Source organism: Palaemon carinicauda, chromosome 23, assembly GCF_036898095.1.
Source record: "Palaemon carinicauda isolate YSFRI2023 chromosome 23, ASM3689809v2, whole genome shotgun sequence".
Taxonomy (NCBI): domain Eukaryota; kingdom Metazoa; phylum Arthropoda; class Malacostraca; order Decapoda; family Palaemonidae; genus Palaemon; species Palaemon carinicauda.
In genome coordinates, this window is record NC_090747.1 from 63,848,845 (window position 1) to 63,874,374 (window position 25,530).

At 45.9% G+C, this 25,530-nt stretch overlaps 1 protein-coding gene across 1 annotated transcript in view; it reads right to left on the reverse strand.

Moving 5' to 3' along the window:
- The window catches only part of LOC137617131 (acyl-coenzyme A thioesterase 1-like), a 39,695-nt gene that overhangs the window by 13,843 nt on the left and 322 nt on the right, over nt 1-25,530 (reverse strand). Inside the window, exons 2-5 of the mRNA XM_068346980.1 lie at nt 21,933-22,041; nt 13,432-13,586; nt 11,744-11,903; nt 9,748-9,916 (exon numbers count right to left, since the gene is read on the reverse strand). Coding sequence (XP_068203081.1) covers nt 9,748-9,916; nt 11,744-11,903; nt 13,432-13,586; nt 21,933-21,950 — 502 coding nt within the window. The 5' untranslated portion in view covers nt 21,951-22,041. The remainder of the gene's footprint in view (nt 1-9,747; nt 9,917-11,743; nt 11,904-13,431; nt 13,587-21,932; nt 22,042-25,530) is intronic.

Consider the following 25,530-nt stretch of genomic DNA (forward strand, 5'->3'; position numbering starts at 1 on the left):
TTTGGAAGTGTGTGAGAGAAGGAAGTTGAGAGTTAATGTGGGTAAGAGTAAGGTTATGAGATGTACGAGAAGGGAAGGTGGTGCAAGGTTGAATGTCTGTTGAATGGAGAGTTACTTGAGGAAGTGGATCAGTTTAAGTACTTGGGGTCTGTTGTTGCAGCAAATGGTGGAGTGGAAGCAGATGTACGTCAGAGAGTGAATGAAGGTTGCAAAGTGTTGGGGGCAGTTAAGGGAGTAGCAAAAAATAGAGGGTAGGGCATGAATGTAAAAAGAGTTCTATATGAGAAAGTGATTGTACCAACTGTGATGTATGGATCGGAGTTGTGGGGAATGAAAGTGACGGAGAGACACAAATTGAATGTGTTTGAGATGAAGTGTCTAAGGAGTATGGCTGGTGTATCTCGAGTAGATAGGGTTAGGAACGAAGTGGTGAGAGTGAGAACGGGTGTAAGAAATGAGTTAGCAGCTAGAGTGGATATGAATGTGTTGGGGTGGTTTGGCCATGTTGAGAGAATGGAAAATGGCTGTCTGCTAAAGAAGGTGATGAATGCAAGAGTTGATGGGAGAAGTACAAGAGGAAGGCCAAGGTTTGGGTGGATGGATGGAGTGAAGAAAGCTCTGGGTGATAGGAGGATAGATGTGAGAGAGGCAAGAGAGCGTGCTAGAAATAGGAATGAATGGCGAGCGATTGTGACGCAGTTCCGGTAGGCCCTGCTGCTGCCTCCGATGCCTTAGATGACCGCGGAGGTAGCAGCAGTAGGGGATTTAGCATTATGAAGCTTCATCTGTGGTGGATAATGTGGGAGGGTGGGCTGTGGCACCCTAGCAGTACCAGCTGAACTCGGTTGAGTCCCTTGTTAGGCTGGAGGAACGTAGAGAGTAGAGGTCCCCTTTTTTGTTTTGTTTCATTTGTTGATGTCGGCTACCCCCCAAAATTGGGGGAAATGCCTTGGTATATGTATGTATGTATTATTATTATTATTATTATTACTATCTAAGCTACAACCCTAGCTGGAGAGAGAGAGATTAGTTCACCAAACAGTTCATTGGGCTCCAGGAGGCACTACAAGAGTTGGAAGACCCACGCCTACATGGATGAGGACTATGAAGCGTGAAATAGGATATGATGAATGGAGAAACATTGATATAAAAGCTCAAGATAGAGACGACTGGCGAAATCTAACCGAGGCCCTTTGCGTCAGTAGGCATGGGAGGAGGTGATGAGTCCAATTGCTCCAACAGAAAAATACAGCCCAAAAAGGAAGGGAAATAAGAAAATAATAAATTTCAAGAGAAGTAATGAACAATCAAAATAAAATATTTTAAGAACAGTAACATTAAATTAGAACTTTAGTAAATTAACTGTAAATCTTCAAATAAACAAGAGGGAGAGAAATAAGATAGAATAGAGTCCGAGCATACCCTCAAGCAAGAAAACTCTAACCCCAGACAGTGGAAGGCCATGGTACAGAGGCATATGGCACTACCCAAGACTAGAGAACAATGGTTTGATTTTGGAGTGTTCTCCTATAAGTGCTGCTTACCATAGCTGAAGAGTCTCTTCTACCCTACTATGAGGAAAGTAGCCACTGAACAGTTACAGTGCAGTAATTAACCCCTTGAGTGAAAAAGAATTGTTTGGTAATCTCAGTGTTGTCAGGTATATGAGGACAGAGGAGAATCTGTAAAGAACAGGCCAGACAATTCGTTGTATGTGTAGGCAAAGGGAAAGTGAATCGTAACCAGCGAGAAGAATCCAATTTAGTACTGTCTGGCCAGTCAAAGAATCTCATAACTCTCTAGTGGTAGTATCTGAATGGGTGGCTGGTTCCCTGGCCAACCTACTACCTTTACATTACAGATACATATATTCTCTGATATATACACACACACTCAATAGTACAAAAATGACTGGAGTAAGAAACCTCATTGAAGGCACGTATATACCAAAAGCTTCTATCCATCCAAGTCAACATTCATTGTTCCATCTTCCTTGTTTTCATCTACACACACAAACCACTCCTCTCTCTAACCGGGACACCCCTTCCTATCACACGACCTCACACCTTCGTCCATTATTCATCTCTCGATTCCCATAATAAACAAGTAAAAAAACTTCTTAATTCAATCAGCTCTTTGAGCAGCAATGAAAAATGATCTTAAAGTAGTATAGTAATTTATATAAAATCTATCCTCTCTCTAGAGAAAGAACTGCTTGGGGAAGGAAATAAATATATGGTTTTCCCAACTTCATGTATGCAGTGGCGTAGCTAAGATGGGACGGGGTGGGGGAACCTTTTTTTTAAATGCTGGTTGGGGCTCAAAGAGGGGGCTACTAAAACTGGGTTAGGAAATAAAATTAAGTATACATTTAAAGTCAAAACCAAGTCACCAGGGGAAGGGGACTTCTTTACTAACTCGGACACCAGAGCCTCATATCTCAAGCTACGTCTCCAGGCAAGCATAGCAGGTTAAGGAAGAAAACTTTAAATTAAAGTTCAAACTTGCAGCAAATGTTTTAATGTTGAACAGGCTGCCATAAGTCTTTTTATAGTTTACATATGAAATATGTTTTAATGTAAATGTTTTTAAAATATTTTATTTGAATTGTTCGTTACTTCTTATATCCTTTATTTATTTCCTCACTGGTCTACTTTTCCCTGTTGGAGCCCTAGGGCTTATAGCATCTTGCTTTTCCAACTAGGGTTGTAGCTTCGCTAGTAATATGATATTTTCATATCAAAATAAATTTTTGAACATTCTTACCCGGTGGATATATATAGCTAATGTCTCTGACGTCCGACAGAAAATTCAAAACTCGCGGCGATCAAAGATTGGTCAGCAGGGTGTACAACTAGCGCCACCACTCGCCAGTGGATATATATATAGCTGATTGACACCCTTGGTGGAGGGTAAAGAGACCAGCAGTAAACATCATAGGAATATAACTCAAGAGTTTTGATAAAAAGAAAATTAAGGGTTCGTACCTGATAAGGAAGCTGACTTTTATGATTCTCTGCCTCATTAGTCCGCTATCCTTATGAAGCCCAGCGATCCACTCAGGGGGCTGAAAGACCTCTAGGAGCTGTCATATCTGGGGTAATCACCCCTATGACAGGACCTCAACCAATACCCTTGATCTGGGCGCTCTCAAGAAACAAGTTTGACCACCCGTTAAAATCAAATGATTGCGGAAGACTGTCCCAGTCTCCACATACAACCAAAAAGATAATAGTTTCAAGAGAAGAAAAAAGGTATTAGGATTAGGGGAATGTAGTGGTTGAACCTTCACCCACTACTGCACTCGCTGCTACGAATGGTCCAAAAGTGTAGCAGTCCTCATAAAGAGTCTGGACATTCTTTAAATAATGTGAAGCGAACACAGATTTACTCCTCCAGTAGGTTGCGTCCATAATGCTTCGTAAGGAACGATTTTGCTTAAAAACCACTAACGTTGCCACAGCTCTGACTTCATGAGTCTTTACTTTCAATAATCGAAGGTCAGTCTCACTGCAGTGAGCGTGAGCCTCTCTAATTAAGAGCCTGAAAAAATACGATAAGGCATTCTTAGACATCGGTAAGGAGGGCTTCTTGACCGAACACCATAAAGACTCAGATTCACCACGCAAATTTTTGGTTCTGTCAATGTAAAATTTAAGTGTTCTCACAGGTCAAAGGACTCTCTCTATCTTGTTACCAACCACATCTGACAGGTTGGGGATCTCAAAAGATTTAGGCCATGGATGGGAAGGACGCTCATTCTTGGCTAAGAAACCAAGCTGCAAAGAGCATACTACCTTACCAGTACAGAAGCTGACGTTCTTACTGAAGGCATGAACCTCACTAACTCTTTTTGCAGTAGCAAGACTCACTAAGAAAAGTGTCTTCAGAGTAAGATCTTTAAAAAAAGTTAAGTGCAAAGGTTCAAAATTTCTCAGACATCAGAAATTTAAGGACAACATCCAGGTTCCAAGCTGGCGTCATTACCCCATGCTTCTTGGAAGTCTCGAAAGACTTGAGAAGGTCTTGAAGGTCTTTATTGTTCAAGAGGTCTAGGTTCCTGTGTCTGAACACTGCAGCTAACATGTTCCTGTAACCTTTAATGGTAGAGGCAGAAAAGTTACGTACATTCCTAAGGTGTAGCAGGAAGTCAGTGATTTGAGCTATAGAGGTATAGGACGAGGAAAAGGAGGTGGCCTTGCACCAATCTCGAAATACCTCTCATCTAGACTGGTAGATCCTGATGGTAGAGGATCTCCTTGCTCTGGCAATTGCTCTAGCTGCCTCCTTCGAAAAACCCTCGAGCTCTAGAGAGTCCTCGATAGTCTGAAGGCAGTTAGATGAAGCGTGTGGAGGCTTTGATGGAACCTCTTTATTGAGAAGATCCAACTGCATTGGCAGGCTTCTTGGAAAGTCCACCATCCACTGATGTACCTCAGTGAACCATTCTCTCGATGGCCAGAGGGGAGCAACCAACGTCAACTTGGTCCCTTCGTGAGAGGCGAACTTCTGTAGGACTTTGTAAATGATCTTGAATGGGGGAAACGCATACACCTCCAAGTGAGACCAGTCCAGTAAGAATGCATCGACGTGGACTGCCTCTGGATCTGGAACTGGAGAGCAGTAAGAAGGAAGCCTCTTCGTTATTGAGGTTGAACAGGTCTATGAACGGACGTTCCCATATCCGCCATAGTTTCTCATACACCTCCTGATGAAGAGTCCATTCCGTGGGAATGACTTGGTTTCTTCTGCTTAGGCAGTTTGCCATCACGTTCCTTTCTCCCTGAATAAACCTTGTAAGTAAGGTGATGTTTCTTTCCTTCGTCCAAACTAGGAGATCTAAGTAAAAGGACTGCGAGTGGGTCCCACCTTGCTTGGCGATGTAGGCTAACGCTGTGGTGTTGTCTGCGTTCATCTGCACCACTTTGTTTCGAATCAGTCTTTGAAACTTTGCAGGGCCAAAAGAACTGCTAGAAGCTCCTTCTGGTTGATGTGAAGCTTTACCTGGTCTTTGGTCCAAAGGCCCGAGCACTCTAGTGTCTAGTGTTGCTCCCCACCCCGCGTCCGAAGCGTCTGAGAACAACACATGGTCTGGGTTCTTGTGGGCAAGAGAGAGGCCTTCCTGAAGTCTGAGATTGACATCCCACCATTTCAGGCAAGTTATGATCATTTCTGGAAGTGGTATGGAAACTGCTTCTAAGCCCTTCTCCTTGTCCCAATGGTGGTTGAGGTGAAACTGGCGAGGGCGAAGATTGAGTCTTCCTAGGGAGACAAACTGCTCCAGAGACGAGTGTTTTCCAAGTAGACTCATCCACATCCTTAAAGAGCAACTGCTCCTTTTTGATAAAGATGCATCTTTAAGAAAGCTTTCTCGAGTGTTGATGGTGATGGAAAAGCCCGAAAAACTAGACTCCGTATCTCCATCCTCAAATAGAGAATAGTTTGAGATAGGGTCAATTGAGACTTCTCCTTGTTTACTAGGAGACCTAAGCCCTTCGCTAGGGTCAAAGTCCATCTGAGGTCCTTCAGACAGCGAATGAAGGATGACGCCCTGAGTAGCCAGTCGTCTAGGTAAAGGGAGGCTCTGACACCTGTCGAGTGCAGGAAGCTCGCCACGTTCCGCATGAGCTTCGTGAACACAAGAGGAGCAGTGCTGAGACCGAAGCACAGAGCTCGAAATTGGAACACTTCCTTCCCATACACGAACCTTAGATAATGTTGAAAGGTCGGATGGATAGGGATATGGAAGTATGCGTCCTGGAGATTGAGTGAGGCCATCCAATCGCTTTCCCTTACTGCTGCAAGCACAGATTTGGAAGTTTCCATAGTGAACTTTGTTTTCAGGATAAACACATTGAGCGCGCTCACGTCCAGCACTGGTCTCCAACCTCCTGAGTTCTTTGGAACTAGGAAGAGGAGGTTGTAAAAGCCTGGAGACTGATGGTTTAAAAAACTTCACCACAGCTCCCTTCTCTAAAAAGAGGGACACCTGTAGGTGCAAAGCTTGTCTTCTTGCTTCCTCTCGGTATCTGGGAGAGAGATCTATCAGCTTTTGGACAAGAGGAGGTTTCTTTACAAAAGGTATTATGTACCCCTCCTTCAACAAGAGGACAGACCATTGGTCTGCTCCTCTTCTCTCCCAAGCCTGCCAGAAGTTCTTCAATCTGGCTGGAGGGAAGGCAAAGATTGATTTGCCCAGACTTCTTATGGTCTGCAACCATTCTCACAGCAAACGCAAAGCTCTCTTAGAAGACTGAGAGAGCACCAATTTAGTAAAAAAGGGAGCTGTAGAAGCCAACCCTAAGGTGAATTCTGAAGGAGGTGAGCGTGGAGCAGCAGGAACAAAATGCGAAGGAAAAACTTCCTTAAAAACAGTCATGATCTTCTTAAAATCCAGAGATTGTTGGGCAGATCTAGGTTCCTCTTCTTCAGACAAGATACCCAAAGGTACAGCTGTGGAAAGGAGATATATCCTCTTCCTCCTCAGAATAAACTTCATCCGGATTTTCTACGTCTCTACGTGGTGGAGAGTCAATAAGAAGTCGAGATGGAAAAGCTTGACAACTAGCATCAACCTGTCGATGAAGAACAGGTAGAGGTTGAAGGTTGACGTCACGTCGGGACTGCATCGACTGACGTTCGACATCACGTCGGGACTGCATCGACTGACATTCGACGTCACGGTGAAGTCGTCGATCGGCGTCACGGTGAAGCTGTCGATCGGTGTCACGTTTGACCGTTTGTCGAACAGTAGGGGTCACGTCACCGTGACGTGAAACCTCATGCTTTGAAGTCTGATAAGAGTCACGCTTAACAGCACCATGACGCTCCACAAGCAAAGGTTCCTTTCGCTCAGGAGCTGGACAGTATGACTGCATTAACGTCGATAGTTTCAACTACATGTCCTGCAGTATATTAAAATTAGGATCGTGCACACGAGGATCAGAACGTGACTTCGGCAACGTTCGATCCGAAACGTCAGTGAGGATAACGGGAGCAGCACTCACGTCACGTCTGGAACGTCCAGACGAAATTAAAGAACCGTGACCCTGCTCTTCTCTCCCTGTACCGGGGTCTCCGGGGCAACAAAACCAGACGTTATTAAGGAACGTTTGGCAGGAGAGCCTTCCTCCAATGAAAGTAGACGTTCCGGACTGCTCCAATGACTGCAGCCAGGACGTACATTTTGTTCTGAAGGAACCAATTTCCTCTTGAAAAGTCTTGTAACCTGGCGCCAGGATTTTTTACTGACGTTAACGTCTTCGGAGGATGAGGAGAACTTATTCTCACCTCTCTCAAGATAAGGGCGAACGTTACAAGAAACGTCAACCGCAACTCGTGAGGGAACGTCTGTTCGTTGTTTAAAACCTATCGTTCCCTTTGGTCTTTTGACATTCCTTCTCCCAGGGGTTGGGGAGCTTGAAAGCGGTCTAGGACTAGGCGAACGGCAAGTCCGTACAGACGAACCCTCCGCAACACTGAACACGTTTTTCGCACTTTTTTCACTGACACTCGCATTTTTTAATAATTTCACATCGGACATGAATACAGTAAAGCTGATTTCTATCCGTAGCAAGCAATTCTCCCTTAAGCCAAAAGGTTAGAATTGCAAAATATGTCCTTTAGTGTAGGCTCATTAGTACATAATTGTATCACACATGTAAAAATAAATAAACATACTGTATATATATAAGTAAAAGTTAAATATATAAAGTAAAAGTTAAAAAGGTTCAGTGACTTGGGACAAGAATAAAAAACTAGATCGATAAGGACTATGTTTTCTCTCTTTCTCTCCCTGTACAGTGACTTGGGACGAGAATAAAAAACTAGAACACGAAGAACTACGTTTTATCTCTCCCTCTCTCTCCCTGTACAGTGACTTGGGACAAGAATAAAAAACTAGAACACGAAGAACTACGTTTTATCTCTCCCTCTCTCTCCCTGTACAGTGACTTGGGACGAGAATAAAAAACTAGATCGTGAAGAACTACGTTTTCTCTCCCTCTCTCTCTATACAGTGACTTGGGATGAGAATAAATATCTGAATCGAGAAGAACAACGTTTTCTCACTCTCTATCTCCCTGTACAGTGACTTGAGACGAGAATAAAGATCTGGATCGTTCTCTCTCTCTCTTGTTACAGTATGAGAGTACTGGCTAAGCCACTCACTCTCCGCCAATAAAAGGTTATTTGACTAAAGAAAAATACTAAAAGGACTAATTAATTGCAAAATAACATGTTCCTTTTATTAGTATTTAAAAAACTTCAGTTTGTAAGAAGAATGTACTAAACATCAAAATCGATCCAATGTGGAATCGTGATTCTCTCTCTCTATCGTAACGATAGACTAAAAACTGGTAGCATAAATAAACTTAACGCTAGTTAATCTCTGAAAACAGATCGAAGACTATCCAAAGAAAAAATTTATTAAAAAGACAAAAATTCACTTAAAATATTTTCTTAAAATATTCATCCCATCGATCCATAAAAATACAAAATTTACTCGGTATTTAGTACAAATGGAGTGGGGATCGATGAGGCCTTAGTAAGGCGGGTGAGATATAAAAATATAAAGGTAAATCTATAAATATCAACAAGAATATATAAAGTGATAAAATAAATACTATAATCTTAAAGCCTTTCACACACTTCCCATACACTGTGGAAGGGTCGGCTATTATGGAAAATCCAGAAAGAGATCAAACAAGCAAGGGTAAAAATTTTTCTCTCCCTTCAAAAAGAGTTTCTCTTGAAGGACTTTATTGTTCGAGGAAAAATCGTAAGAATCCAATCAAGCGAAAGCCATAAACCAATAAATCAAGTACTTCACCAAAGCAGTAGAAAAACTTGAGGTTAGCGCGAGCAAGAATATCAATGTTTAAGCAACTGCGACAGAGAAGAACTGAGGAATTGAGGAATGGTTACAGTATCCTGGCAAGTGGTGGCGCTAGTTGTACACCCTGCTGACCAATCTTCGATCGCCGCGAGTTTTGAATTTTCTGTCGGACGTCAGAGACATTAGCTATATATATATCCACTGGCTAAGTTTGATGTTTAAAAAATAATAATAATAATAATAATAACAATAATAATAATAATTCATTTATACAGCTCTCAAGGAGGATACTCGACCATAAAAAATATTTACACCTGATAAAATCAGGTATAGTTTTGTAAGGCAAAAGGTCAGATGAATTAAGAGCTAATGCAATAATTTATAGAAGCTCCTGTTAGCCCTAGCTAGATCAGATTACCTAATCAATTACAGTGATAACTCTTGATACGAATGTTTCTGCATATAAAATTTTCCTGATGCAAAACGAGATGCGAAGATTTTTCACCTCGTATTACGAAAAAGTTTTCATGATGCGAAAAGATTGGCCAGCCAGACCAAGAATGAAATAGTTACTGTTAAAAATATGAGCCAGTTGAAGAAAACAGATTGTTTATACATAATAGAAAATGTACCTCTCTATAGCAAGAGTAATTATAATAATAGTTCAGTACATACGGTACTGTATATTTTGTATATGTACAGTGTTGTACTGTATGTATTGTATTATTTTCCATTTATTATTGCATTATATTCTAATAACTACTTAATTTACAGGTATTAACAGTTAGGTTAGATATACTCAATGATTCGAATGTATTTGGCTGTACAGTATACCAATTGGAAAAAATAATATTTCCAAATAATTCTGAAGCTGCTAAAAGATCCACTGAACTGTATATGTCTTGTCTTACCTGGAGGTAAAAACAGGGAACCTCTAACTTTTCCATACCGCACTGGAATACGCTGTACGCCAGGAGCCATGTAGTGCCTTTTGTGAATGACAGATGAAAGAAGTTTAAGATCTTCTGATAAACACAGCGCTTCGATGCTAATATGTCCGTCATACACTCCAACTGTGACCTAGATGAAAATTTAAGATAATGAATTTCATAAAAAATTGACCATAATCTAGATTGATATGCTAATACTCCATCATGAAGCTCAATACTATACAGTATTCTAGAAGTTTTATACCAACTGTGACCAAGTGGTGGAATGATCTTCCTAATCAGGTAGTTGATACGGTCAAACTTCAAAAGTTCAAACTTGCAACGAATGTTTTCTTCTTGAACAGGCTAACATAAATCTATTTTTATAGTTTACATATGAATTATCTGTTTTCATGTTACAGCTATTAAAACATTTTAATTGTTCATTATTTCTCATATTGTTTATTTATTTCCTTGTTTCCTTTCCTCACCAGGCTAATTTTCCCTGTTGGAGCCCTTGGGGTTATAGAATTCAACTTTTCCAACTATGGTTGTAGCTTAGCTAGTAATAATAATTATAACAACAATAATAATAAAAATAATAATAATATTAATAATAATCTTCCCATTGAGCATCCTGACCTAATACCAAACCTGCAAGCTTCGGCTACAGCGAGCCTTTTATGCTGCCCTAATAAGGGTACTTTACAAAAATCCGCTCTGTCCATACTTTACATTAGGGATAATCTTTCTTTTGCCTTTGTCCATTTCTACCTCTCGCTCCTTTCATTTTGCAAAGTACATTTCCATCTACAGAATTTTGAGAGCATGTGGGAAACTGAGAATAAAACCTAATGCCCAACGTAAGGTCCAATTTGATAAATTCCTTTTTACAATACGACTTCAGTTTTTGAATGCGGAAGAGATCCCTTAACTCTAGACATTGGTATTATGGAGTTGTGGTGGCCGATGCGGTAAAGTCCCTGACTGGTGAACGCCAGACTGGGGTTCAAGTCCCGCTCAAACTCGTTAGTTCCTCTGATCGCTGCAACCTCACCATCCGTGTGAGCTAAGGATGGGGAGTTTGGGAGAGCCTATAGATCTAGCAGCCATTGCCTGGCCCTCCTTAGTCCTAGCTTGTGTGGAGAAGAGACTTGGGCACTGATCATATGTATATATGGTTAGTCTCTAGGGCATTGTCAATACTTAATAGGGTAAGGTCACTGTCCCTTGCCTCTGACATTCATGAGCGGCCTTTAAACCTTTATGATTTTACTGTCTTTTCCTGATGCGTTTGACACTAAGCAGTTATGAGAAAATCTATTTCCCTCATTCCGGTTTCCATGAAGTCAAGGTGCCCCAAAATTAAGAATATCTGACTTTTCTTTGCCGCTTACGGTGGTAAAGACCCAAATGGAATGTGGTATTCTTTCTTTTTTATTGTATAGACAACTGATTTTGTAACTCCAGTGTCATTCACTGGACATAAAAGATGGCTCTCGTTTATTTGCTTTTTCCGCTCATGAATGGCAGAGGCAAGGGACAGTGAAATTGCCCTATCAAGCAGGACAATGCCCTAGAGACTGACCATACACACGTATGATCAGAGCCCAAGGCCCCTCTCCACCCAAGGTAGGACCAAGGAGGGCCAGGCAATGGCTACTGATGACTCAGCAGATAAACCTATAGGCTCCCCCAAACCCCAACCCCCCTCCATAGCTCACAAGGATGGTGAGGTTGCAGCGATCAAAGGAACTAACGAGTTTAAGCGGGACTCGAACCCCAGTCTGGCAAACACCGGTAAGGGACGTTACCACATCGGCTGGAATTCTCAGGCAAGAACTAATTCATTCCAGAATGGGGAATTATAACCTTATAAAGAGCACCATGAAATGGACTCCAGTCTGGCACTCTACAAGATAACACTAAAGAGGAAAACCTCAATCATAAAAAAACAAAAGGAAGAAAAATTACTCACAACGTTAGGATTTTCTACGTCTCTCTTGAAAAACCGAGTATATTTGTATTCATTTGGAGCAGGGACAAGGGTTCCAAGCAGTCCCATGGGCATTAAACCCTCATACTGTCCGCCTAATGATTTCATCTCATCGACGTCAATCTCCCCGTTGCCATCAGCCCTGAAACAGAAGCATCAGTTGACACAGGTACCTTTTTTGGTACAACACTTTCGTCTTACTTACCAAGCTTGTAGAGTTGAGTTATTACGAAGTTGGAAGGAGGTTATGTTTTACCCCCTGCTTGTGTGTTTGTAATTTGTATGTGTGTTTGTATCTGAACAGCTTCCTGACCACAATTTTAATCATAAAGTATTGAAACTTGCAGGGATTAACTGTTGTGTAAAAAGCTGGAAATGATTTAATTTTGGAAGCTCAAGGTCCAAAGGTCGAGGTTACGGTCAAGCAAAATGTCCAATTTACGTAATCAGCCATACTAATAATAAAAATAATAATAATTACTGAGCAGAACAAGAATTACAAACACCAAGGTTCAAGAGAAAGAGAGTGTCCCCTGACACCACTATTTTATTTAAGAGAAAATAAAGTGAAAATATGAAAAATTCACATCCATGGAAGCCCAATGGCATAAGCCACTAAATAGCCAAATCCTCTGCTGCGGCAGCTTATTTCTCGACCTTGACCTTACATGTATTAATTGGCGCGGATTTTCATACACTTAAATATGAACCAAGTTTAGAGTCTCTGTGACAACAATGTCCAAACTTATGGTTGATTACCTGAATTGGACATTTTGCTTGACTGCGACCGTTAATTAACCTTTGACCATGACCTTTCAAAATTTAATCACTTCCAGGTTTTCACAGTTAATCCCTGCATGTTTCATTACTTTAAGATTAAAATTGTGGCCAGGAAGCTCTTCACAAACAAACACACACACAAATTACAAACAAAGGCAAAACCATAACCTCCTTCCAACTTCGTTAGCGGAGGTAATGAAAAAAGGCAACACTGTACCGTGAAGTATATGATTAATGTGATCGCAATGAACAAATTTTTTCAAGTAATGCTGGAATCCCACTGGTCATTTCTTGCTCGAGGTTTCTGCCAACCTCCAGCCGATCCTTGCGAGCGAAAGTGCTGTAGCATCACACAACGATCTCGTGTTCCGAGGAGCAAGTAGGAAAAAGTGTAAACAAAACCGATCAGCTAATATCATCCTGGTGGCTAGAAATTTTCTGACTGTTCTAGCAATATGTATTCTCGGAATATTACGTGAATTGAAGAATTCTATAACAACCACAGGATGAACAAAGCAGGTTCTTATTATCTTTTGAGGCTTGTTGGACCTAAGATTGCCAAGCAAGAGCATATCCTATTTGCAGCAGCCATTTTGGTTATTTACATCCGAAGTCATGATCGCGGTTTGTGCTCACTGCTCCTTGTCCAGTTGGGAAGCCAATATCTTGAGCAGCAAGCTACCAGTTTCCCATTTTCAGCAGCAACGGTTTGCTGCTGGCAAAAAAAGCCTAGTGGTATCCCAGCTTAATGCATAAACCTTATCATCATCATCAACATTTGGACGTGGAAAGAATTCACCAAAAACCTGTCAATCGCCAAGAAGATCCATCAGACAAAAAGCACAATATGTACACTTTATTAGCTCAACATCAAAAGCAATCAATTTTACCTGTAATGTGCATACGACACAAAATGGGCATTTCTGACGTCCCTCATAGATGACCAAAGAGTGACATCCTGGCCTGGCTTCAAGCCTGATACCTTGATATGGACTGGTTCATCGTGAAGACAGGACAGTGGGTCAACAGACAATATTACACCTTCCTGAAAGGATGAAATGAATAATAGAATGACAAATTCGTAGATAATTTGTATTTTTCCTAACTATACAAACCTTAGCTATTTACATGGGGTAATTACTTCGGCGTAGCTGAATGACGAGCCATAAAAGTTTTAACGAGGGTTTCCTACCCCGCCGCTAGTTAGCGGTGAAAGGCTCACTTTACTTAGAGGTAGGACTTATCTTGGGGGACAGGGCTGGCGGGCACATATGTGTAAATAGCTAAGGTTTGTAGAGTTAGGAAAAATACAAATTATCTACTAATTTGTCATTTGTTCCGTAACTGAAATACAAACCACGCCATTTACATGGGGTGACTTAACCCTTAGGAAGGGTGGAAGGTACCCTGCCATACTGGCTTTGGCTTGCCCGGGGACCCCGAACCCGAGTTTGAACGAACTAATGGGATGAGGGGGTCCCTGCTCCTCGCTGGCAGTTGTGAAACTGCTGCGGCCTACGTAAGCTGTGTGTGAAGGTGAGCAGTGACTCGTCCTAGGAAGTTGACCTGGAGTTCTTCAGATGGAAATCTAGGCTAGGACTCTCCCAATACCACCTCGTCAGGGTATGGGGACATGACAGTATTACAACTTAATACTAGGAACACAAGGAAGCATGGCTTACCTGCAGAGGTTCGAGGTCAGCTGTGCAAAGGACCCAGGATGCTGCTTTCTCCAAGGGAGGAGAGGATGAAGAAAAGAAAAGGGCCAGACAGATCTTTTCATTCACATAGACTAAAACCGGGTAACAATGCCCTCAACCTTCTGCTACTTGTCCAATAAGGAGCCTGAGGTTAGACCAGCTGTTGTGCAGCCACCACAGGGCCAATAGAGAACGTATCGAGCCTCCTGTGTGTCACGTCTTGCAGGTAGTGGGCCGTGAAGGTGGTCTGACGCTTCCACACCCCAGCTTGCAGGACCTGCGTCACTGAAAAGTTCTTCTTGAAGGACAGGGACGTAGCCACGCCCCTGACGTCATGCGCTCTAGGGTGACGTGACGGAGGAGGGTCAGGATTCAAGGCCAGATGAATTACCTTGCGAATCCAGGTCGAGATGGTATTCCTGGTGACCCTCCTCTTCGTCTCCCCGTTGCTCACGAACAAAGCTCACACCTGGGGGCCAACTGCAGCTGTTCTTTTAAGATACAACCTCAGACTCCTGACTGGGCACAGTATGAGATGGTCTGGGTCATCTGTAACAGAACGGAGACTCGAAACCTGGAAGGAGTCGAACCTTGGGTCCGGCACTCCCGGGTTCTGAATCTTGGCAACAAACTCAGGGACGAAGCTGAACGTTACCTCCGCCCATCCCCTTGAATGGGCGACGTCGTACGAGAGACCATGAAGTTCACTGACTCGCTTGGCCGAGGCCAAAGCTAGCAGAAACACCGTCTTCCAGGTAAGGTGGCGATCAGAAGCCTGGCGTAATGGTTCATAGGGAGGTCTCTTAAGAGACCTGAGAACTCGAACCACGTTCCAAGGAGGAGGTCTCACTTCCGACTGAGGGCAGGTAAGTTCGTAACTCCGTATGAGGAGAGACAGTTCCAGCGAGGAGGAAATGTCCATTCCTTTGAGCCTGAAGGCAAGACTTGAGGCTGAGCGATAGCCTTTCACTGCCGAGACTGAAAGGCGCATTTCCTCCCGCAGATAAACGAGGAACTCCGCTATTGCTGGTAAAGTGGCATCGAGGGGAGAGATACCCCTTCCACGGCACCAACCACAGAAAACTCGCCACTTCGCCTGGTAGACTCCTGCGGATGACTTGCGCAGGTGGCCAGACATCCTGTTCTCAACTTGTTGCGAAAAGCCTCTCTCTGTGAGGAGATGCTGGATAGTCTCCAGGCGTGAAGTCGAAGCGAAGCTACGGCTTTGTGGTAGATGTTGGAGTGTGGTTGTTTGAGTAGCTCGCGACGTGGAGGGAGCTCCCTCGGAATCTCCGTGAGGAGTTGCAGAAGGTCCGGGACCCACAGCATGATGCCATAGCGGAGCTATCAAGGTCATTGAGAGATTGACCGATGTTCTGGTCTTGTTGAGTACCCTCCTCATCAGACAGAACGGGGGAAAGGCGTACACATCGACGTTGTCCCACCGTTGTTGGAAGGCATCCTGCCAGAGAGCCTTGGGGTCCGGGACTGGGGAGCAGTACAGCGGGAGCTTGGTGTTCAGCGCCGTAGCGAACAGATCCACCGTCGGGGAACCCCACAAAGTCAGAACTTTGTTGGGTATCTGAGGATCCAAAGACCACTCGGTACTCACTATCTACGTCGCTCTGCTCAGACTGTCGGCGAGCACATTCCTTTTGCCTGGAATAAAGCGAGCCGCTAGTGAAATCGAGTGGACTTCGGACCATCTCAGGATCTCTACTGCAAGATGGGATAGCTGTTCCGAAAAAGTACCTCCCTGCTTGTTGATATAAGCCACCACTGTGGTGTTGTCGCTCATCACCACCACAGAGTGGCTCGCCAGGACTTGGTGGAACTTCTGAAGTGCCAGGAATACGGCCTTCATTTCTAGCAGGTTTATATGAAGGTACTTTTCTGATTCTGCCCACAGGCCTGAGGTCCTGTGGCTCAGAACGTGGGCCCCCCACCCTTTGTTTGATGCGTCCGAAAACAGCATCAAATCCGGGGAAGGGACGAAAAGATCCACTCCCTTTCGTAGATTCTCGTCTGCCACCCACCAACTGAGGTCCGCCCGTTCCGCAGGTCCCATCGGGATCAAGGTGTCCGGGGAGTCGTGTCCTTGACTCCACCGAGACTTGAGTCGCCACTGGAGGGATCTCATTCTGAGGCGACTGTTGGGAACGAGACGGGTAAGGGAGGAGAGGTGGTTGAGGAGACAAAGCCACGATTGGGCTGGGAGTTCTTCTCGATTGAGGAAAGGTCTCGCAACCTTCCTCAGCCTTGCTATCCTTTCGTCTGATGGGAAGGCTTTGTGGAGATTGGTGTCTATGACCATGCCTAGATATACCTGCTTCTGAGAGGGCTGCAGGGAGGACTTCTTGAGATTTACCACGATCCCAAGATCCTGGCAAACTTTGAGGAGTCTGTCTCGGTGGCGAAGAAGGGTTGCCTCCGAGTCCGCTAGGATCAGCCAGTCGTCCAGATAACGAAGGAGACGGATGCCGATCATGTGGGCCCACGAAGAGATGATAGTGAATACTCTGGTGAACACCTGAGGAGCTGTGGAGAGACCGAAACACAGCACCTTGAACTGGTAGATCTTGTTGTCTAGGCAAAATCTTAGGTACTTCCTTGAAGACGGATGGATTGGGATCTGGAAGTACGCGTCCTTCAGGTCCAGTGTGCACATGAAGTCTAGTGGTCTCACTGCAAGTCTGACCGTGTCTGCCGTCTCCATGCTGAACGGAGTCTGCTTGACAAACCCGTTTAGGATCGAGAGGTCGATGACTGGTCTCCAGCCTCCAGACGCCTTTCTCACAAGAAAGAATCGACTGTTGAAGCCTGGGGACCCGTCTAATGTACAACCTCCTGGAGAGCGTCCTTCTCCAACATGGTCTGAACTTCGGCCCGGAGGGCCTGCCCTTTTGCCGATCCCATGGCAAAAGAGCTCAACGACACTGGGTTCGCTGTCAGGGGAGGTAGAGAGGCTGTGAACGGGACGCGATAACCTAGAGAGATCACGGAGATCGTCCAGGCATCCGCCCCGAGTAGCTGCCACCTTGTCGTGCAACTCTGTAGGCATCCCCCCACTGGTGGACATGCAGGGGGATTGCCAACCCTAGTGCTTCCGGACTCGGCTGGTACCTCTAGAGTTTTTGCCTCCCCTGGAGGACTTCTTGCCCCTTCTGCTCTTGGCAGGAAAGGGCTTAGACACCTTGGGCTTCGCTGTGGTCGTCTTCTTTGTGTCCTTAGCCGGACGGGGCTGCTGGACTGCTGGAGGTTTGTAGGGCCTCGATGTCAGGGCCCTGTGGATGAGAGAATCCTGGTTGGACTTCCTCCACCTCTCAGCAGTGAGCTCCACTTCCTTAGGCTCAAACAGGCTCTTACCAAGAACAGAAGAGTGTCTGAGCCTGCTAGCCTCTGCACTGGGTACCTTATGATGGAACCTTTCGGCCACAGCGTCCCGACGCTTGAGGATTGTATTGGCCCACAAGCTCGAGACTTGGTGGGCCAGAAACTCAATGGTCCGTGTGCCCGAGAGATGAAAGGTTTCCAGCGCTTTCCTGGTGCTTTCTTTGGAGAGGTCCTCGGACCGCAACAGGATGCCCAGAGACCCCAGCCAGATGTCGAGCCACGAAGTCGCCTGCATGGCGCACTTGGTGACCTTCTCCTGGCTTAGGATCTCAGTGGCTGAGAAGGACACGTGCCGGTTGGAGAGTCTCTCAAGAGGGACTCCCCCTGTGAGTTCTTCCACGGAGTGGTATAAGGGAAGACTCAGATAAGACTCCTCGAGAATCTCGAAGTACCTCCTCTGGTGGACTCGAGGAGGAGGGAGGAGCTTATTACCGGCACTCGATCTGCTGGAGGAGGCAAGCTCACAGAGCTGGCCCTCGACCTTGTCCCTGGCACTCTTCATCCCCTGAGACCAGGGCAAAGCTGCACTGGCCCTAGAGGGTTTCTGGGTGCCATAGACGCAGTCCAGGACCAAGTCCTTCCCTTCACGAGGTGGGACCTCAGGGTCTGGGATCCCATTAAGGTTCCTCATGAGGGTCAGGACTTGCCAGAACACGTGTTCTGACTCCTGGTGCTCTCCTCCCGAAGGACTTGCAGCGAAGTTTCCCATCCCCAGTGGCTCTTCCTGGGGAACACGTGTACATCCTCGACGGCTCTAGACAGTTCCTGCCTGATCCTTCGCTGACGATTTGGGAATCGCCTTAGAGTCCTTAGGCTCCCTCCTGGGCGGGATACAGGACTCGAGCAGCGAAGGGCGCAGGCTCTTCTCCACCTCTGGACGAGAAGACCTCTCGGGGAGAGGCAGAGCCTCCCCCTTTGGTGCGATGGGGGAGTGTTCCGGCTCATCCGACTCTCCTGAGGAGGGGTAATCCTCCTCCGCAGGGGAGGGCGAGAAGGTCTGGGGGGGAGAAGGAGCCTTGCGCAAGGATCTGCGCGGAGACAGAATAGGCCTCGGAGGAGGATCCACGGGAGAGACTCCTCTCTTCCTCTTCAGGGGGGAGGAAGCTGCCGCTGGTTCGTGGCCCGAATCAGAGAGGGCGGGCTTAATCACCTGCACAAGAGCCCTGACTAGGATGCCGTGCCGAACCAGGGCTGCTGTCAGACACCCCCTCTGGAGGGAAGGAGATCGAGGGATCCCTAGGAGGAGTCGACAAACGAGGGTTTGCCTGCAGGGCTGAAAGAGAAGAATCTCTAGACCTGCCCGGGAAGCGCCCCTCCTCCGGCGAGCACGTTGGTCTGCGCTTGCGGGGAGGGGAACACGACGAATAGGAGTCAGCCTGACGGCGCTCGCGCTGGGGCTCGTAAGCCGGGCCCTGGTCAGGGTCGCGCGTGAATGGCTGGGGCGATACTGGAAACTCGCGCGCGCATATCCGCGCGGGCGGGGGCGGGCGCGAGGGCGCGCAGGCGGGGATTCAGGAGCGACGGCGAGCTGGCGGGCGCATGGGCGCGCAGCAGCTGGAGCGGGAGCGTGGTCGCGAGAGCACGTAGGCGATGGCGAGGGCGTGTGGCGAGCAGGAGCCGGAGCAGGAGGCGGCCGAACACGCGGGCGCGTAGCGACCTGGTGCGGCCCCGAAGGATGCGAGATAACGGGGGCGCCTGAACGCGTGTCCGGAAGAACCGGCGGAGGGCGCGTTAGCGCTGGAGCAGGGTCGCAAGCGACCTGGGTGGAGTGTTGGCGCGGAGGTTGGCGCTGGTCGGATAAGACCGGCATACTCGCCTGTGGGCGCGTTGGTCGCGCCGGCGATCGTGTGCACGCATAGCGCGCATCAAGATGCGGTCGCACCAGACTGTGTTGTTGCGGCGGTCGCGCAGGGCGTGCCGTTGGATGAGGACGCTCTGGTGTTCGCTGAAGGGCTACCTTGGTCGCCTTGAATAGAGGAACGGGGCGTGTAGCAGGAACAGGGCGCGTTACCGGAGCGTCGCGCGCGGTTGCATCAGATGCAAGCTCACGCGGTCTGGAGGGAGAGCCCAGAGGCGGCCATGAGCGCCTGTGCGCTAACTTGGGAGCCTCCTGGGTGATGCCTCTGGGGCACCGGTGGCCGCGTATGCGCAGGTGAGCGCAGGAGCGCCGTATCAGGAACTGCTGGTGGGCGCGATGGCGCAGGTGGCCTCTGGGGCACCGGTGGCCGCGTATGCGCAGGTGAGCGCAGGAGCGCCGTATCAGGAACTGCTGGTGGGCGCGATGGCGCAGGTGGCCTCTGGGGCACCGGTGGCCGCGTATGCGCAGGTGAGCGCAGGAGCGCCGTATCAGGAACTGCTGGTGGGCGCGATGGCGCAGGTGGCCTCTGGGGCACCGGTGGCCGCGTATGCGCAGGTGAGCGCAGGAGCGCCGTATCAGGAACTGCTGGTGGGCGCGATGGCGCAGGTGGCCTCTGGGGCACCGGTGGCCGCGTATGCGCAGGTGAGCGCAGGAGCGCCGTATCAGGAACTGCTGGTAGGCGCGATGGCGCAGGTGGCCTCTGGGGCACCGGTGGGCGCGTATGCGCAGGTGAGCACTGGAGCGCCGTGTCAGGAACTGGGCGCGTATGCGCAGGAGAGCGCTGCCACGCTATGCTGGATGGCGCCGAAGGGCGTGGGCGCGCAGGGGGACCCTGGCGCGTAACAGGAACGGAGGCGCGAACGCCTGAGGGTGAGCGCCGAGGCGCTAAGTCAGGAACGGCAGCATCATCAGCAGGCGAGCGCTCAGGCGGTGCCTGGCGCTTGAGGGCAAGAGGCGCAGTTTTGCGCTCAAGACCCTTCAGCCCCGAAGGGCCCGGAGACTGCGCAGTGCAGTGGCAGTATCAGGTGGCGTGTCACGCGCATCAGGAACTCTGGAAGTGTATGGTCTGGGCGACAGGTCACAATGTCCCGAAGGACGACCATCCTCCAAAGGGGATCGCGAACGATCCCCGAAGAGGTCTAGGTTGGTAGCTGGCAGGACAGGAGAACGGCGAGTCGTCTCCTCCGCAGAGGATTGTGGCGACAACGAGCCGAAGAGGCGCCTCTTAGCCCCCTTGTAAGGGAAAGGAAGGCCTCTACGGCGAAGGGGAGGACGAACCTTCCGCCTTATATGCCCATGAGGGGCCGTGGGATCAGCAAGCTGACCATCGATGGGCCTCCGAAGAGGAGTCTCTGTAAGCGAACTCCCCCGAGGGGGAGAATCGCCAGCAGGAGAGACCGTGGGACTTTGATCCTCCCACGAAGGAAGTTCGGAGGGAGAGTCTAAGCCTTCAGGTACCTCAGCCACAGGAACGGGAGTTTGGCTAGACCCACGGGATGTCTCCGTCACAACAACGTCAACCACAGACAGAGGATCTATCTCCGCTGTAGTTGGAGATTGTTTGACGGCTGCACCCAGTTTGATCATGTCAAACAGGGCTTCCTTGGAGGGCGAACCCTGAAGCCCCAAGGAAGCCCAAAGCTGCAATAAATCATTGTTATAAACAAAACCCCCCTCCGGGGGAGGAGGGGCAGCTGCCTCGCTATGGGAGACAACTACCTCTCCCGCACCCCGGGATCGGTCAAAAGCACAGCGGTCTACGCTACCACTCGCCGGCCTCTCGGAAGAGGCTGCTCGAGGGGGAGCTTCGGAGGAGGAAAGGGCAACGGAAGAAGAAGTCCTGGAATTTTCTCTCTTCAGAGAAGCCTCTGAAGGAGAAAGATCCCTTTTGGCCTTCTTCTTACGGCGCCGGGCAAACCTCTCCCACTGGAGGTAGACCACTCCCTACATTCAATACATACGTTACCACTATCACACCGTTGGCCCCTACAGTGAGGACACAAGGTGTGGGGATCCGTGTCGACCGCCGATATAAAGGTTCCACAAGGGCGGCCAGGAAGTCCAGGGCAAGTACGCATAACGGCAGAGGCCAACTTCAGTCACACTGCAAAAAAGAAAAAGCAAAAAAGACAGATTAATTATGGCAGTCAAAGCGAGGGAGAGCACAGACAGGTCTGTTCTCTACCCGAGCCAAAAGTAAAGTGAGCCTTTCACCGGTGTGTGTGGGGGGGGGGTTAGCTAACTACGCGGGGTAGGAAACCCTCGTTAAAACTTTTATGGCTCGTCATTCAGCTACGCCGAAGTAATTACCCCATGTAAATAGCGTGGTTTGTATTTCAGTTACGGAACAACTTAATTTTGGTAATACAATACATACTGTATGCACACTTCAATGAAAAGTACAGAAAAAAATTTCTACATTGTAAAAAAACTTATTTACCTTTGAAGTAGAGCACATATTGCTTATAAAATGAGTGGGAACTGACAATTCTTAACCCTTCCAAATTGGCTGGAATAGTGAAGACAACACGTCCTTGATGTGAACACTTCTGAAATGAAAATAAAGGCCAAATTATAAGTTGCAATTTACAGAAAAATAATAGTATTTACTGGAATAAATAATAATGATTGATCAACTAACGTTACTCTAGAACTATACCAATAATATGGACATCAGAAGGCAGTTCATGGCACCCTGAAGATGAGTTTAAAGGTCTAAAGGCCACTCATGAATGGCAGAGGCAGGGGACAGTGACAATGCCCTAGAGACTGATCATACATCCATATGATCAGTGCCAAAACCCCCTTCTCCACCCAAGTGAACACCAGGCAAGGCTGCTCCAAACCCATTATCCTTAGCTCACAAGGATGGTGAGGTTGCAGAAACTACAAGAAACTATCAAGTTTGAGAGAGACTTGATCTCCTGTATAACAGAACCCCAGGCAGGGACATTTCCAATAGGGCACCACGGTATTTGCTGCTTAGAAATGGGAGTTGGTAAATAATCTTCACTTACGGGGACTGCTTATTATTCTGAAGACACGGACATGTTTTATAGACATTTTCCCCTTACAATTTTTTTTTAATCATGCATAACACCAATCTGTTTTGGCTTGCCAGCTATCATCTATCATAAATACAGTATCACTTATTTTGTAAGTATTTTGTATATTTCTTAATATGAGTATGACTTCACCATAGCTAGAACAGACATTAAATTTTAATGAATTAGAGTAGCTATAAATACTTCACTCACCTGTCAGTAAGCAAGACTGTCCTTTTCACCTTTGGGCCTGGGAAGCGTAAATTGAAGAACTCGATTTTGTAAAGTTAGAGAAAATACATATTCCTTTAAAAATTTGCGATTTGTTCGTGCACGAATACAAACTATCCTTTTCAATAAAAGACTCGTACTTAAGAGGGAGGATATCCCTACGCTACACCTTACTTTAAAGGCTGTTTTCCTGGAGTGATCACGCAGGAGATCACTGTTTGTTGTATGTACTCTTAGGCATTTAGAGTACAGTATCACACAGCGTATTCTACTCTAATTGGCAAATCCACATTACCGAGGCACTTAAAATCAAGTCTTCATTTTCTTATTGAAAGTCTTAATATTTTCAATCTTTCGGATGTCCAGTGTGAGCTTGTAGTATAGTCTTGGGACTGCATGTTCAAAAGCTCTAGAACCCACAGTAGACATACATCTTGATTCCAATAGTTTGAAACCATCTGTAACTATTCTCGTGTCTACACAATTCGCTGACTGGATCAACTTTCCCGGGAACTGTTAGAGTACCTGGATTATACAGGAGGGAGACTCTTCAGTCACAGGAGAGCTAAGATCACCTATTCTATCTTATTTCTCTTACTCTTTTTTTTTTAAGTTTTTATAGTTTATACAGAAGATCCTCAACTCACAAACTTAATAGGTTCCAAGAAGCCGTTTGTAAGCCGAAGTGTTAAATTTTGGCCTGTGGTAGGCTTCTACTAACTCACATGCCTACAATCTTCAGCTGCAATAGTCAACAAACAGTCCTGTTTCATGTTGCAAATGACGTCTTGGTTACAATATCTGCAATTTACGTTTTCAGTTGGATTTGTGTTTGTAAATCGAAAGTTGAGGACCTTCTTGTGAAAGATCTATTTCAAAGTCATTACAGTACTGTTCTTTAAAATATTTTATATTAATTGTTAATTACTTCTCCAGTAGTTTATTTATTTCCTTGTTTCCTTCCCTCACTGGGTTATTTATCCCTTTATCCCTATGGGAACCTTTGGGCTTAGAGTATCCTGCTTTTTAAACTTAGCTATTATTATTATTATTATCATTACTGTAATAATAATAATAATAATGATAATAATAATAATAATAATAATGATAATAATAATAATAATGGGTATTAAAATCCCCAATTATATGTGTTGTATATTCAAAAATAGCAGGAGCTTTCCCACTTTTTTTTTTTTTAAATAACTCTTCAGCTCAAGACACACTTTGAAAAAACTGCGAAAGCTTCAGCTATTTTTCAATATACAGTACTATGCATATAATTGTAGATTTAAATACCCAAGATCAACAGACACAGCATGATGTTTTATTCAAGTTATTATAATAATAATAATAATAAAATAATATGTTGTCATAATGTATCTCGTACGGGAAATTGGAGTATACTCTTTTTAAGAAATTTTCTTTGAAAAGAAAGTCTAATCGGTTACGACATCACCTGCCCAAAGCGGCCACGACTGCCGAAGGCTCCGATCCTCCCTAACCTAACCTAGGATGCCATGATCTTACTCAACTTATAGGGAGCCAACCCTAATCGTCGTAGATATTATTATTATCATTACTTGCTAAGCTACAACCCTAGTTGGAAAAGCAGGATGCTATAAGCCCAGGGGCTCCAACAGGGAAAATAGCCCAGTGAGGAAAGATACAAGGAAAAATAGAATATTTTAAGAATATCAAAATAAATATTTCCTATATACGCTATAAAAACTTTAAAAAACAAGAGGAAGAGAAATAAAACAGAAAGTGTGCCTGAGTGTACCCTCAAGCAAGAGAACTCTAACCAAAGAATGTGGAAGACTTTGGTACAGACGCTATGGCACTACCCAAGAAAAGAAAACAATGGTTTAATTTTGGAGTGTCTTTCTCTTAGAAGAGCTGCTTACCATAGCTAAAGTCTCTTCTACCCTTACCATGAGAGAAGTAGCCATTGAACAATTACATTGCAGCGAAGAAGAATTGTTTGGAAATTTCAGTCTTGTCAGGTGTATGAGGACAGAGGAGTATATATAAAGAATAGTCCTAGGCTATTCAGTATATGTGTAGGCAAAGGGAAAATGAACGGTAACCAGAGAGAGTGATCCAATGTGGTACTGTCTGGCCAGTCAAAGGACCCATTAACTCTCTAGCAGTAGTATCTCAACAGGTGCCTGGAGTCCTGGCCAAACTACTACCTACCTTAGATGGACAACAGGGTAAATTAATACCAAATAGACTAGAGTGTCTATCAATTAAATGACAAGTTTTTACTTGCCTAGCCTTGGTTCGGTTAAGACCGCCCCACAGTAGGGTGGGACACGGACTCTTACCAGTATAAAAAGGGGTTTAAAGACTTACAGGCCGCTCATGAATGGCAGAAGCAAGTTTCAATGACATTGCCCTATCAAGGAGGACAATGCCCTGGAGACTGACCATATTACATATGATCAGCACCCAAGGCCCCTCTCCACCCTTTCTAAGACCAAGGAGGGACAGGCAGTGGCTGCTCATGAGTGCAGACAGAAACATTCGAGCGACTTCCGTCCAGGAGGTTGTCCGGATATGTAGTCTAGGGGTGCCGGCTATCTTAATTAAAGGTTATTCCCCACACTTCACGTATTGGGGTTAGTAGAAATATAGGAGATATACTGAAATAAGCTGGTTGAAATGGTTTTACAAGTATTATGACAATGTGAAATTAAGCCCATAGTTTCTATAAGAGAGACTAAAGCCTTAAGCACTTAGAGAAACAAATAAAATACCATT